Here is a 16,423-nt window from a genome sequence, read left to right as displayed (position 1 = left end):
GCTACCGGGGGCGGACAATATTGTCACCGGTGTGATTAGGAGTGTGTGTGGCCAAACTGATGAGGTTGTCGGTTCTAGACTTACACACTACGTAAACTAACTTACGCTAAGAACAACACACGGGCACCTATGCCCGAGGAGCACTCGAATCTCCGGCGGGAGGTGCCGCGGAATCCGTGACATGGCACCTCTAACCACGCGGCCACTACGCGCGGTGAAAGGATTACGGATGGATCCTCTTTCTACTTGCTGTGCGGAGCACGATGAAGACGTTCGAATCAAGTGGAGAACGTGGCGTCGCTCCGGGAAGAGATCGACGACCGGTTGCACCACAGGTGGTTGATGAAACCGCTGTTATGGCAGACAACGCTGCACACAGTTCCCGATCGCCAGGCAATGCGCGTGCTGTGTCAAAAAAAAAAAAAGTGGTTCAAATGGCTCTGAGCACTATGGGAATCAACTGCTATGGTCATTAGTCCCCTAGAACTTAGAACTACTTAAACCTAACTAACCTCAGGACATCACACACATCCATGCCCGAGGCAGGATTCGAACCTGCGACCGTAGCAGTCGTACGGTTCCGGACTGCGCGCCTAGAACCGCGAGACCACCGCGGCCGGCGTGATGTGTCACGACAGTTGAACATCCAGTGGTCCACTGTACGGAAGGTGCTTCGAACCATTCTCAAATGGTATCTGTACCAGATCCATATCGTGCAGCAGCTTGCACCACAGGACGCACAATGGCGTGTTGACTTCGCTCCCCACTTTCTCGCAAGGATTGACGAAGGCTGGCCATGGACCCTGCTATTGGCAGCCGAAGCTCATTTTTCTCTGACGGGTGAGGTGAACACAGAGAATTGCCGAGTGCGGGGATCTTCCTCTCCAGTCATTATGCATGAAGTTCCTCTGTGTGGTGAACGTGTCGCCGTGTTGTGTGGCTTCACGGTTACGTTCATCATTGGCCCATTATTTTTTGAACAAGTTGGCGCTCAAGGAGCAAAGCCGTGCAGTGTGACTGGCCAGCGTTACTGCGATATGCTTCGCCAGCATGTCATACCCGCCCTGCAGAAGAGAGACGCATTGAACTCAATAATTTTCATCCAAGATGGGGCCCCACCGCACATCACTTGCGAAGTTCGCCTGCTTCTCCGAAACACATTTGGAAATTATCGAATTATCACCCGATCGTTTCGAAATGCTTGGCCAGCACGGTCACTTCACTCCCTCTGATTTCTGGTTGTGGGGCTACCTGAAGGACAGGGTTTAGCAAGGGGAACGTTCACACATCTGCTGATACTAGGCATATCATATCAAGAGACATAGCCAGTGTATCTACGGACATGCTTCGTTCTGCTGTGCAGAGTGCAATCTTGCGCTTTCAGACTCTCCTGGCCACTGATGGGCGCCATATTGAGCCGCTTTTGTAGCAGTCATGGTATCGGTATGTAATGGTATGATGTACCACAGCAGCACATTAAAGGTGTTTCAGTTGAACTGACTCTGCATTATTTCTCTTTCCCATGTCATTGATATTAATGCTACCAAGTCTGGTTCTCGAATGGTAATTGGTTTCCGTATTATAACGTGTTAAATAGGGAAGTCTAATTGTAACAACCGGTACTTATGTACTCAAATGAGGTTACAATTTTGTTGTAAATGAAGATGAACTACAAAAATGAGTCTATAAATTACATCAATTAGGGAAGAGAGAATATAACTTTCGAATATCAACAAATAAAACTAAAATCATGGCACATCGTTGGAAATACCGCACACGGTCAAAAATTATAACAAAAAAAAATGGCTCTGAGCACTATGGAACTGAACTTCTGAGGTCATTAGTCCCCTAGAACTTAGAACTACTTAAACCTAACCAACCAAAGGACATCACACACATCCATGCCCGAGGAAGGATTCGAACCTGCGACCGTAGCGGTCTCGCGGTTCCAGACTGCAGCGCCTAGAATCGCACGGCCACTTCGGCCGGCAAATTACAACAGATAATACATTAGTTGAGCAGGTCTGCAACTTTAATATTTTATGATGTGATTTAAGATATGACATGGACAAGGACATAGAAAATAAGATAAGCAAATATCAATCAATACGCGGAATGATAAACAAAACATTCCAAAATAAAATACGGAAGGAAACAAATTTAAAAGTTTATAAAACTGTGGCTATATCTGTACTGCTATATGGAAGCGAGTCATGGATCTCTTAAAAATGCAATAAAAGCAAATTATAAGCAGTAGAAATGAGATTCCTTAGGAAAGTGACAGTATACGAAATAGAGAATGTATGGCTGAACTCGACATTTGCCATATTAACGGAAGGTTTGAACAAACGAAAACATTATGGAAACATCATCTACAAAGAACAAAGAACAAATGCAGAGAAAATTCCACGATTGTCCATGCTGTACCAGCCAAGAGGAAGAAGGAACGTAAGAAGACTCAACGTAAACTGAAGATAGAACATGACACGTGTCTAAGAGCTGAATTGCAGAAGAACAAGAGAGAGCTGGCGAAAGGGTTAACATACTGGTCTCATATTCGGGAAGATGGAGGGCCAGGTCCATCCACATTTAGATTTTCAGTGATTTCTCCAAACCGCTTGATGTGAATACTGAGATGGTTCCTTTGAAACCGCACGTCCGATTTTGTACCCCCCCCCCCCCCCCCCCCCAACTCCAATTACCATCTCAGGTCAAATATACTAATCTTGAATAATGACTATCTATTTTATATGGCCCGTATTGCCGGATGTTACAGATTAGATATAGACTTGTTCTTAAGTTCAATCATGATCATTTGTGTGCCAAGTCAATAGGATGTTCATGCGTTGTAACCATGGCTAAGTAAGTGCTTAACAATGACGTCTCAAAAATTTCTGGACCTATTAGTAATGATGACGATATTGGCTTTATATTATCCTTCCCACTCCTAAGTTCTTTATAGGTGATAACACTTCGTGCTTAAGCACAAAATATTTTTCCTAGATATGCCATACCTTGTAAGCACATGTCTTCCTCATATCATGACCAATGAATACTTCATAAATGTTAAGACAGTCGATCTAAGTACGTTCTGCACAGGTTAACATATACGCCCTTTTCCTCAGCTATACCTTCATTTGACTTTACTAGTAAATTCAACGTCGGGAGTTTCGTTCACGTCTTGTCCCAACAAGTAACTATGATACAGTTAATGCGCAGGCGCCTAGGCGGGCCTCATGACGCTACGGTCAGTTCCAGCACAGCATTCGTGGCGAAATGGGGCCGAGCCAGTTCCAGATAATTTTTGTAGTCTCACGATAATTTATGGATTTGTAGTTTTAGCTCGACGATGTCCACTATGGACAAACGGTAGTTACTGTTATTCTGAAGAAGGTTGGGTTATCCCGACTGAAACCTAGGTAAATTCTAGGTAAACGGTGAAACTGAGGCTGTTAATTATTAAAATTAAATTAATATTTACACAGTTGCTGACAGGGCCGCGATGATTGAATTTCGAACCTTATAAGGGGTGAAGTGGGGGTGAAAGTTTTTTTGGAAAATATTTAATTATGAAAGCATTTTCAAAGCTAAATCTATGAAACATTCTAATTAGCTTCGCCATTAAAAATAATTCATTACGTGTCTCAGTGTTTTTAGTAATTCAACCCCAAGGGGTTAAAAAGGGCCTGACTGATTCATTGACTCATCACCGCCTAGCAAAAATTGCTAAGGGCAGAACTTAAAATTTGGAAAGGGTGTTCCAAAAACCTTGACACAAGCATTTATCATATCCAACCGCTAAGTCAACTACCAGTTTTCATACCGTACTTCTTTATTTCTGCCGAAGAAAACAAATACCAATTTTCGTAGTTCTAGCTTCAAAATTGCAATGACAGTGACATAGTTTCAAAAATATTTCTTCACCTCTTTCACCGCCTTAGGAGTGGGATTTCGAAACATACCTTCTTAAACAATGGCTACGGTATAAAATCAATATCCTCTCGAAATAGTAACTTCAGTGCGGAGTCAGGTAAGGCTGCAAGCAATGAGGACAATGGATGTTGGAAATTGAGAATTTGGCTTGGACAGGAAGCCTTTCCAGAGAGCCAAAGCAAATTTTCACTTGTCATCATTGAATTTAATTTAATGCCCAACTGCCGCTGACATCAGTATTTCTCTTAAATCATGCATAAAAAATCTGAGCTGAATCACTGCAAAAGATTCACCCATTATGTTATATATTTTGATACTCACAAACTCACCCATCAAAACCTGTAGGGGACTTCTCGTAGATTTAGAATCAGCAAATTTAGCAAGAGGCAAGGCTCCACAGTACAAGTGAAGGAAAAAGACCTAAAATTGTTAATTTGTAATTATCACATAAAAATATTTTTCGCCATTTTTTGTCCATCTGTTTGTATGTCCATCTGTTTGTATGTCCGTCTGTTACGGCTCCTTTCTCTCTTGACGTTGAAATTTGTGTCAAATACTAAGGTCACGGTCCCTCGGCGGTGTAAAATATTTAAGCTTCTAAGTCAGTGGAGTCAAAAGGTACGGCTGTTTATGTCACATACTTTGATACAAACTCACTCATCAAAAATTATAGATGAACTACCTACATAAATAATTAAGTTTGTATGGAACCCTCAAAGTGGCAGCTCTAGTCACACTTGGTCGGTGTTTTTTCTTTTTTAGTTTTAAGTTACTGTTTCACAAAGCTTAGAAAACTAGAAATATTGTACAAGCATACAGTTACTTTATTTTATACGTTGTAAGAGGTCCATGACTAAGGAATTTATTGCTAACGCACTCGAACAGATGTAATTTCGATGGATTGCTCACGCCCTGTCTGCGATGTGTAAGCTATAAGAGAATCTCAGACCAGAGAACAGTGTTGACTGCAGTAGGAACTGTGTGGCAGTAGGAGTAAGCAGTAGCTTGCGGTTTGGTGTATCGAGTTGGCTGGGCCGGTCGTGGGGAGCGATGGCGGTGCCTGAGTGATGTAGTGTAAGGTAAAAGCAGCCCCGCGCATATTTACTGTTGTTGTATCAAGTCCCATGTAAAGGTTTTTAAAAATCTCTTAATAATAATCTTTCTTATAAAAATTAACTTTTGACAATCATTCATCTCAATTTAAAGAATTTACTAAGGCCAGCATTGTACTGGGCTGTGCCAGAAAAATTTCTTATGGGAGCAGATATATGCGTGTTATCCGGGGACTTCATTGAGGTAGGAATTCTCAATTTATTCAGTATGATCTTTCAGGGCCATGACGCAGCACTGCTCACTTCCACAATTTACCAATTTAAATTCACAGTCAGTTATTGAAAGGTTATAAGTGAGGCGCAATTTTATTGAGAGGTTAGTCACATTTTATTGTTCCAAGGTTACGGAAGTAAACTGTTGGTAGGTTACACTGAATGTGAATGTTATACATAATTATTTTTACTGTGTGATGGGTACACTGAGTGTGATTATTATACATATTTTTTTAACTGTTGGGAGGTTGCAGCGTAAGTATGCGAGAAACATCTACGTCGTAGTGATGAGACACACTGTAAGTCCTCGATGTGCTTCGACGATCTGGCTCTCTTGCAGGCGTACGTGTCGTGCTCGTGGGGGATCCCGCACATCGGCTACGTGCTCATGTGCTACGGCGCCGTCAACTGCGCCTCCTCGGCCGTGGTCAGCTGGGTGTCCAAGTCCGTGGGCCGCGTCGTCGTCATCTCCATCTACCTGCTGTTCTACGTGCCCATCCTGCTGACTCTCTTCTTCTGGCAGCCCGACCCCACCGTCAGCACCGCCGCCTTCTTCGTCTTCGTCTCCTTCTGGGGGGTCACCGACAGCGCCTTTCTCGTCGTCAACGGTGAGCCTACCTCTCACCAGCACCACTTTGTCTGGGAATAAGTGACGTAGACCTTTGTTCCTCAGTGAACATAAGATTTAAAGAGGTCCTCCAGAATATCTGGTGCGGAGCTTTGCATGGGTAGAATATTGTATACTGGCATGTTGTTGTTGTTCTTGTTATGGTCTTCAGTCCGAAGATTGGACTGATGCAGCTCTCTGCGGTGGTCTGTCTTGTACAACACGCTTCATATCAGCATAACTGCTGGAACCTACAACCACTTGAACCTGTTTACTGTACTAAACCTTTGATATCGATCTACAATTTTTACCCCTCAAATTTCCTCCAAAATCAAATTGACGATTTCTTGATGGCACTAGATGTATCCTACCAACCGATACCTTATTCCTTAACACTTTTTTCTCTCCAATTCTCATCAGCATCTCTTCAATCATTGATTCGGTATATCCATCCAATCTTCAGCATTCTTCTGTAACACCATATTCATAAGCCGCTACTCTCTTTTCTATACCGTTTATTGTCCACTTTCAGAAAATACTTCGTCAGAGTTACATTTAAGTTAGATATCAAAATTCTAGTCTTTTTCAGAAACCCTTTTTTGCTATTGTCAGACTACTTTTAGTGTCTTATTTCTAATCTATTAAGTTGTAAATTCTGTCCTGGGACTAAATGAGGCACTTATCTGGTTTCCAGGCGCATTCCACTATTTGTATTTCCGAAGCGCCTTGAGAGGTCCTCTTCATATGTGTTGCGATCTGCACTGACCAAGACGGCCTTTTCTTGGTGTTGGGTTACGCATTTCACAGTTATACTATCAACATATTTTTAAAACAACAGAGAAGAATAAATATAGCTCTGAACTGCGAAGTGGGCACCCCAACGCCAAGAAAGGCACACATTTCACTGTACACAAGAACCACGTTGCTCAACCCAGTATCTATAGAGCAATTCAGAGAAAGTTTAAGAAATGTTAATTGGGGAGACGTATATAAGGAGCCAAATGCTAATGATGAATACAGCATATTTATTGACAAATTTATATTCCTTTTTGAACACTGTTTCCCAAAGAAAAGTACTAAATGTAACACCACACACTTTTCAAAGAAACCTCGGATTACTACAGTGTCTTCAGAAAGAAAAAGAAAACTTTATGACACAGCAAGAACTAGTATAGACCCAGAAGTAGTTTCACACTGTAAAAATTATTGTAACACAATGAGAAAAGTTGTAAGAAAATCAAGAAATATGTATGTTAGAGAAGAAATTAACAACTCCGGCAATAAAATCAAATCAATATGGAATGTTGTTAGAAGGGAGGCAGGAAAACTAACAACTTGGGTAGGTAGTATTACCATTAAAGAGAATGAGACCATCCTAACCAACAGTACATAAGTAGCTAATGTATGTAACAACCATTCCTTAAGTGTAGGAGAAAAAATTGGTGAGAATAGTTCAAAAGAAAAAGCCACGCAGTACATGGAAGAGTCAGTTTCGGAAAATTTTAGTCACATTAAATTTCACCTAATAACCTCTTGTGAAATAACTAAAATTCTTAAATCTTTGAAAAATAAACGTTCTGCTGGAGTAGATGACATCTCTAATAAGAAATTAAAACATTGTGGAGCAATTACAGCTGATGTTCTGAGTCACATATGTAATGCATCACTAACTCAAGGTATTTTCCCAAACAGGTTAAAATATGCCACTATCAGGCCTCTCTACAAAAAGGGAGACACCACAAATGTCAATAATTATCGTTCAGTATCCTTGCTTACAGCATTTTCAAAACTCATCGAGAAAATAATGTATTCAAGAGTGGTTCGCCATCTCAAAAGTAATGGAATACTTAGTAAATCACAGTTTGGATTTCAAAAATGCCGTTCCACTGAGATAGCAATATACAGTTTCGCTGTCCACATAATAGAGTATTTAAAAAGTAAAATGTCACCAACAGAAAGAACAATTCCTTGGTATAAATGGAATAGCATATGAGTGGTTTAAGTCATACCTACAGAACAGGAAACAAGAAGTTTCTTTATATGGGTAAAAATATTTAAATAATTTTTCCACTTCGTCTAACTGGGGTGAAATTACATTAGGGATTCCACAGGGTTCAGTCATGGGTCCCCTTATGTTCTCGATATATGTGAATGACCTCCCTTCTTATTTGAAACAAGATGCTGAACTCCACACTGTTTGCTGATGATACATGAGTCATTATTAATCCAGTAAAAGAAACTCCAATTTAAAATGATATAAATAAGATCTTTGGAAAAGTCATTAATTGGTTTTCTGCATGGGCGTGCTCTAAACTTTGAAAAAACACAGTACATCCCATTTTCTGCTGCAAAAAGTACAGTTCCTTCAATAAATATAACACATCAACAAAAGTCAATAGACAGGGTAGAGGATACTGAGTTTTTGGGTGTACATATAGATGAGAATCTTAATCGGAAAATTCATATTTTGGATCTTCTAAAGGGACTTGGTTCAGCAACTTTTGCAATCAGAATAATTGCCAATTTTAAGGATACAGACATTAGTAAGCTAATGTTCTTTGCATACTTTAACACTCTGACGTCATACGGAATAATATTTTGGGATAACTCAACACTTAGAAAAAAATATTCAATGCTCAAAAGAAAGTGGTTAGAATAATGTGTAGGGTTCATAGTCGCACGTTGTGTAGGCATATTTTTAAAAGACCGAGAATACTTTCAACAGCCTCACAATACATTTACTCAGTAATTTGTTCTCAACAACATGGACCAGTTTCAAAACAATAGTGACATTCATGATGATAATACCAGAAAAAAAGAAAGACTTACACTATCCTTTACTCAACGTATCTTTGGCACAGAAGGGGGTAAAATGTGCTGCTATAATTTTTTTTTTACAAGTTACTAAATGGAATAAAATTTTGGACAGACAGCAGTAATGCCTTTAAAAATAAATTGAAATCATATCTCCTTGGAAACTCCTTCTATACCATAGATGAATTCTTGAGTAGGAATAAATTGTCCTATTAGCATATCCATGTTGTGAGATTGAAGGAAATGGGGTAAATAATAGAAATATTGATCTTTAACGCTGTACTGTCAAAATCTTGTACCATATGTGCATTTCTTGCGCACTTGATACGTTCCACATCATAACGGCTTCCGTACTATGCGATTGATCAATGGAACACGCTACCAACTAACTAACTAACCAAACACAGTTCGACTGTGGCATGTATGTAAAGATTACCACTGGAGATTCTTCAAAAATAAAAATAGCGAAAAGCGTCTGGCAACCAAGCAACAGCATTTCATTTAGTTCCAGACGCAGAATTTATTCAGTAGGAAGAGAACAACATTTGGATGCACGACTACGCAGATACAGAAGATACATGCAATGAGGGTACTTTCTAACGAATCATTCCTTCTGTAACGAAGTAAAAGCCGTTACGAAATTTCCTGGCGGATGAAAATTGTCTGCTGGCTGCACAAACCCAGACCCTGCTCTTTCGCTGTCAATGGCCTTGACGGTGGGCTGCGGAGCTACTATTCACAAACGGCTTGTATTATCTCAGTTCTGTCAACATTTGTCATCTACATTTCAAACTTTAAGTAGCTTTCCTATTACCTTACAGTCCTGGAAGAAACGGCATTCACTTTGTAGATGGGCAACTCCCGACGTCCTCCCGCAAAGAAATCCTTAGTTTTGATGGCAGAAATATTTACCCTTCCCATTTAGAACGTGAGGAAGATGGTGGCTCAACCTTTATTTTGAGATGCGTTTTTGAGCTTTGAAATTTTTTATCATTCTCATATTACATTCTTAACTGGTTAGATACATCCTGCTACGACCTTGTTTACCTGACATGCGGAAGGACTCAGACACGACCAACCGATTCGGCCCATATTCGGCAGGTCGCTTGTTTAGAACATAAAATTTTGGCTCAATCCTCTTCTCCACCCCATTTTTGGGAAAACTGTTCTTAAATTTCATTACACACAATCGACTCAATTGACTGTATCGGTACATATTTGAAAACTCAGCTTTTTCATCAGCATATACAGGTTCTGCAAACACACAGAAACTTTTTAGACTTCCGCGTTAAACGAAAGCACCGCCTGTGTAGCGACCAAGGAAAAAAAATGTTCAAATGTATGTGAATTCCTAAGGGACCAAACTGCTGAGGTCATCGGACCCTAGAATTACACACTACTTAAATTAACTTATGCTAAGAACAACACACACACCCATGCTCGAGGGAGGACTCGAACCTCCGCCGGGAGAGACTGCGCAATCCGTGACATGGCGCCTTGGACCGCACGGCCGCGGCTCGACCAAGGTATTTGGCTCGGAGAACATGCATTCGATTCCCAGTTGCATTCTACAGATTCTTTTATTTGTGTTTTTTGCGCCTCGGAACTGGTAGTAATAGGCGAGCTAGTAAGATAAGTAAATCTATAAGGAATAATATCAAAGAAGCAAGTGAATGTCTCAGACCACTTGGATTCGTAAGGAGCGAAAAATTTAATCCTGGTTGCTTTACAATGACTCTTTTATTTACTCTGTTAAACGTCTTCAATTTTCTTCGAACAATTAGATGAATAGTACTTGTCATATAAACATACGAAGCAAAATTATACGAAGGCAGTTAAATCACTCCTTTCGAAGAAAGTGAAAACAAACTTGGTTTACATTTAAAAATATTTCTTTTTTCGGAACTGACTTTGATCCATCGACGCATGTGATAACATTGTCTGAAAAATCGCTGTAGAGAGTTAATCTTGACTTATTCTGTGAATCATTATTACATCCGTTCTGTTGTGCAATTCCCGCTGCGTTTCCAAGAGCAGATTATAATTTTGAAGCCTTGAAGTAAAGTTTATAACTTGACAATAAAAATGTAAATCATACGACTGGCACAGAAGTGTGCTGTTCAGCTGTATTACTTCTACCATGCAAGTCGGTTGACGCTCGTCATTTATAAACATGCTATCATACATGGCAGTGTTAATTTGTCCACCCCAGGAATTAAATATCACGCAAAACTTGTTGCCTGCAACGGATGTTTTTAATACGTTTCCTAATTACGTTTTATAAATTGAGATTTTCTATTCCCCGAATCTGGAACAAGTACAGTAAACATTGTTAACGAATCGGTTAAACTATTGACCTCTCCTATACTCCGAGGACATATTAATCATTAGTTTCTTATAAGCACTGGAAAACTGTGGGCAACAATTTTTCGGACTCTGTGATGGAATATTGCGTCCTGTACGAATGCGTTATTTTATGTACACTACCAACTGCGATAAGGGTTATCCTTTCTCCCTTATGCGATAACGTGCTCCGAATGCTCGTCTTCGCAGCAATATTTCTCCGAATCGTCATACAATGAGGTGTAAAATTTTAATTCTTTTCTAATCCAAGATACTTCACAAATTTCCTTGCCTACTTTATTATTCTCATTGATTTATTTACCTTATTAACTCTCCTATTCGACGAGGAAAAATATAAATGAAAGAAAAAAACTTGCAGACTGTGACTAGAAATCCAAAACGGGTTATAACTGACCTACATATCCGCTTTATGAGGATTTTTAAATGACACGTGAACTTAATACTCCCTGTTTTTTGGGAAAGGCATCTGTTCCGAAGACTGATGACAATTCGAATACGTACAGATATAACCGCGTCGTTACATTTTTTTTTTTTTTTGCACGATAACGAGCGAAAGAAAATTTGACAAAAAATGAATAAATAGGGAATAGTTAGTGAAGTCTGGATTAAATGACTGTAATTTTAGATTGAAAATTACTCAATAATGGTCACCAGCTCACCGTGTGAATAAAAATTGCTGTATGATTAATTGTTTATAGACTGTAATTACGAACTAATCAGGGAATTGTGATCAGACGAGAACGATACCAAAAGCATTGACTCGAGCTCATATAGTTAGTACCATGACTCAAAGTTAATCAGAAGACCAGCAGAATAAGTTGTACTGAACACAAGCATGTAAAAGTTAATAGTTTGCAAAACATTTCGTGTAATGAATAGCTTAGCGTTATTCACTATAATGATAACTGTTGCTGATTCTAAAAATGAAAATGTTCACAAATACTTGTTTTCTATTATATTAAGTTAGTTCTGGAAAGTTCGTAATGATTCATTTAGCGAAGAATCAGTAATTATACGCTACACTCTTACGTAATTTGCAAATTGAGCAGAATTAGCAATGCACACAAAAAGCATGAAATATACTATTATGAAGTAATATTTTGACAACATTAATTTAAATTATGCTTTTACTCTTTTACATTTAGTCATTAGTTGTTCTGCCAAGCAACAAAGTACACTACAGTTAAATGACAGTTTCGTTTAGTTCTTAGTTTAGAAAACTAGACTTGTTTATCTTAGGTACAGAAATTAAATGAGCTCATCACTTCTAATATTTTACCGTTCTTTCACTGGTGGTGTTCTTGGCGTCAGTAATGGTGATAAGATAGAACCCTATTAGGTATATGATTGAGGTAATATTCAATTACACAATAACAGTTGCTGCACTAAACACTTTGATATTCAATTAAGAAAAACTACAACGGTGGCCAGCCCTGTACAATCTAAAGACGAAACTCGTCGGATCTTACTTTGATGAATCGCTGCTGGTGCGATATAAGGCATTATTCGTCGGCAATGTATGGCAACAGTCTTTTCTCTATTGTCTCTCCACAAAACAAAAAACCTTGGGCTCACAGTACTCTTCTTGAATATTAGTTCCTTTTGGTGAGAATGCACTGTGCCAAATTACAACCGCATTATTGACAATCTTGCAGTTTATTCATTACATTCTCGCGCACTGCGTCTGTACTCGACCATTTGTCGCTAGCAGCTCCCTCCGCCACCTGCTTCTGCCCGCCTCCGCACTTACGCACACAGCGACAATAGACGTTCTCCTTACTTCAAACGTGCTCCTTGACTGTATGCAATAGAAAATTCCCCTGACTAGGCTACCGTTTTTACTACCTCATAATTACAGTACTCATGGTAATTAGTTCACTGGAAATAATTTTTTGACATTTAATCACACACAGCACCGACAAAATAATAAAAGGTACAAATGACAGAAATTACATCACAGTTACATTATCGTTACCGAATCAACTATCCGAAAAAATTATTAGGCACTGTGTTGTTGTGTTTCTACGTCCTCTGCCTTCGTCGCTACGTCAGCGATGCTTTCCTTTATTATTGTATATCTTATGGGTACATAAGTAGAAGATGAAATGGTTTCTTTTCTCGATTTATAGGAAAATATGCATTTGTGCACCCCAGAAATATTCATGAAAAATACTGTTTTCAATACTCTATCAATCCCCGTCAATTTTGTATCGATTGCGCGTCGTGAACGTAAGATTTCTCAAGAAGGGAGGCGGGGAACTGAACCAAAATATCCCAGAATCTTTCATTTTAGCTCGTACACAAGCTGCATGCCAAATAAGTGCCGGATCGGTTAGGCGTGTCTGCTGTCTTCCCTTTGTCAAAGTATCACTTGCATCCAACGTCCCGCGCCACGGTCGCAGGTTCGAATCCTGCATCGGGCATGGATGTGTGTGATGTCCTTAGGTTAGTTAGGTTTAAGTAGTTCTCAGTTCTGGGGGACTGATTGCCTCAGCAGTTAAGTCCCATAGTGCTCAGAGGCATTAGAACCATCCAACGTCCTTGATTATTTGTTGTGTGTATTTCGATGTCTGTCTTTTCCTACAATTTTTGCCCTCTATGGATGCCTAGTACCATGAAAGTTATTTCTTGATGTCTTAATACATATCCCGTCATTCAGTCCCTTCCTCTAATCAGCGTTTTCCGCATATTCCAGATCCTTCCGATGTGTGAAAGCATCTCCTAATTTCTCATATTATCAGCCCAATTAATTTTCAAGGTCCTTTGTAACACCGCATTTCAAGTCCTTACATTCTCTTCTTTTCCAGTTTTAGCACAGTCCATGACAGACTTACATAGAATACCGCGCTCAAGGAGTACACTTTCAGAAATTTCCTCCTCAAATAAAATGTTTCATATTAGTATTAGCAAATGATCCCTGTTTTTCTTTGCTAATATCCTCATTAAATCCTTCTTCCTTCGTCCCTATAGTGTTGTTTTGCATAGAATCCCTCACTTCGCCTGCTACGTGGTCCTCAGTTTTAATGTTCAGTTTCTCAACTAATCTCATTTCTGCCGCTACTCATCATTATCACCATTCTTACCTTTACTCTTAAGTCCATATTTTGACCTCATTAAACTTTTCATTCAATTCAGGAAATCCTTAATTCTTCCTCACCTGCACGGAAGATAGAAATGTCATCAGCAAATGTTATTATCAATGTCCTTTAACACTATCCAACTGGTGAACCTTCATTTTACTCCGTCATTGCTTCTTCGATGTACATGTTGAACAGAAAAGGAGAAAAACTAACCCTATCTCTTACACCCTTTTTAATCCGAGCACTTCGCTCTTCGTCTTCCATTTTTATTATTCGTTCTTGATTCTTGCTCAAACTGTATATTGAGGTGACAATAATAGCTGGACAGCAATACGCACACATACAGATGGCGGTAGTATCTCGTACACGAGGTATAAAAGGGCAGTCCATGGCGGAGCTGTCATTTGTAATCATGTGATTCATGTGAAAAGGATTCCGACGTGATAATGGTCGCACGACGGGAATTAACAAACTTTGAACGCGGAATGAAAGTTGGAGCTACACGTACGGGACAGTTCACTTCAGAAATCATTAGGCAATTCAATATTCCGAGATCAAAAGCATCAAGAGCATGGCGAGAATAGCAAATTACAGGCATTAACTCTCACCATGGTCAATGCAGTGGCCGACAACCTTCACTTAACGACCGAGAGCAACGACGTTTGTGTAGAATTGTTAGTCCTAACAGACAAGGAACACTACGTGAAATAACCACAGAAATCAATGCGGAACGTGCGACGATTGTATCTGTTAGAACAACTTTGGCGTTAATGGGCTATGGCAGCAGACGAAATCGTCTGAAGCAACTCTCTTGGGCTCTTGACAATATTGGTTGGACCCCAGACGATTGGACAACCATGGCCTGATCAGTTGGTAAGAGCTGACGGTAGGATTCGAGTGTGCCGTAGATCCTAAAATGCCATGTACCCAACAAGGCATTGTGCAAAATGGTATGGACCATGTTTACATGAAACTGACTGGGTCCTCTAGTCTAACTGAACCGATCATTGATTGGAAATGATTATGTTCTGCTACTTGGAGACCATTTGCAGTCATTCATGGACTTCATGTTCCCAAACAAAAATGGAGTTTCTACGGATGACTATATACAATGTCAAAAGGCCAAAATTATGCGCGATTGGTTTGAAGAACATTCTAGATAAACCGAAAAAATGATTTGGCCGCCTGGATCGCCCGACATGAATTTCATCGAACATTTATGGGACATAATGGAGAGGTCAGTTCGTGCAGAAACTCTTTAAACAGGCAACACTTTCGTAATTAAAGACGGCTATAGAGACAGCATGGCTCAGTATTTCTGCAGGGGAGTTCCAACGACTTGTTGAGTCCATTGCCTCAAGTTGCTGCAAAAGGACGTCCGACACGATATTGGGTGATATCCAATGCCTTTTGTCACATCAGTGTATATTACCTGTCTCTCTTCACCTTACACTTATTTTTCTGAGAATTTCGAAAACATTTCTCCGTTTTACGTTTACGAATGGTTTCTGTAGATCGACAAATCCTATGTGGGTGTCTTAATTTTTCTTAAGTCGTTATCACCTTGATCAAGCGAAACGTCAGAACTGCCTCTCTGTTGCCTATATCTTTTGCTAAACCTGAACTGATCTTCATATAACAGATATTCAGTTTTCTTTTCCTTTCTTCTGTATATAGTCTTGTCAGCAATCTTGATGCTTGAGCCGTTAAGCTGGCTGTGCTTTCAAATTATCTTCTTCTTAACTTCATGGAGTATGCTCCTCAGCTACTCCAATCTCATTTAGCCATTTCTTCCGTGGTTTTCTGTGACATCGTTTTCCTGTTTTTAATTGAGTACTTGTGTTGTTATGCTTCCTTGTGGCATCATGTTACTCCCATTTTACTCTGTTCTGCTTTGAACTGAGCTCTAGTGACCAGCAAAGATGTTCCTGGGGACACCTTAGAGAGCGGTGGGATACCAACCTAGAACTGCAATAAAATTATTAATGTCTTGGGATCTACAGTGCGACTGACAACTGAGGCTGTACATAAAATTTGCAGATTGTACAGTCCTAAAACTAGGGAACACTGCCTGGGGGAGACTACTACGAGAGAAAACAGTAGGCCAGGTGGCTTAAGGTGGTACCCCCCTACTCAACTACCTAGCTAGAGAACGATCACCTTTACTAGGGAAATCTCATTACTCAGAATTACCATCCTCAGCCTGACAGAGTTTGAAATCATGTCCACAGACTATTGCTCATTGGACACGACTGCCTCCCCTCCCAGTCATCCATTTTAAGGACTCTCTACATCAACAG

General features: G+C 39.9%; 1 protein-coding gene across 1 annotated transcript in view; it reads left to right on the top strand.

The window, feature by feature from the left end:
- LOC126337104 (protein unc-93 homolog A-like) overlaps positions 1-16,423 on the top strand; it is a 297,653-nt gene that overhangs the window by 275,742 nt on the left and 5,488 nt on the right. Inside the window, exon 5 of the mRNA XM_050001439.1 lies at positions 5,599-5,866. Coding sequence (XP_049857396.1) covers positions 5,599-5,866 — 268 coding nt within the window. The remainder of the gene's footprint in view (positions 1-5,598; positions 5,867-16,423) is intronic.

This window comes from Schistocerca gregaria, chromosome 1, assembly GCF_023897955.1.
Source record: "Schistocerca gregaria isolate iqSchGreg1 chromosome 1, iqSchGreg1.2, whole genome shotgun sequence".
NCBI lineage: Eukaryota > Metazoa > Arthropoda > Insecta > Orthoptera > Acrididae > Schistocerca > Schistocerca gregaria.
The sequence above is the reverse complement of the archived record's forward strand: the minus strand, read 5'-3'. Positions and strand labels throughout refer to the sequence as shown.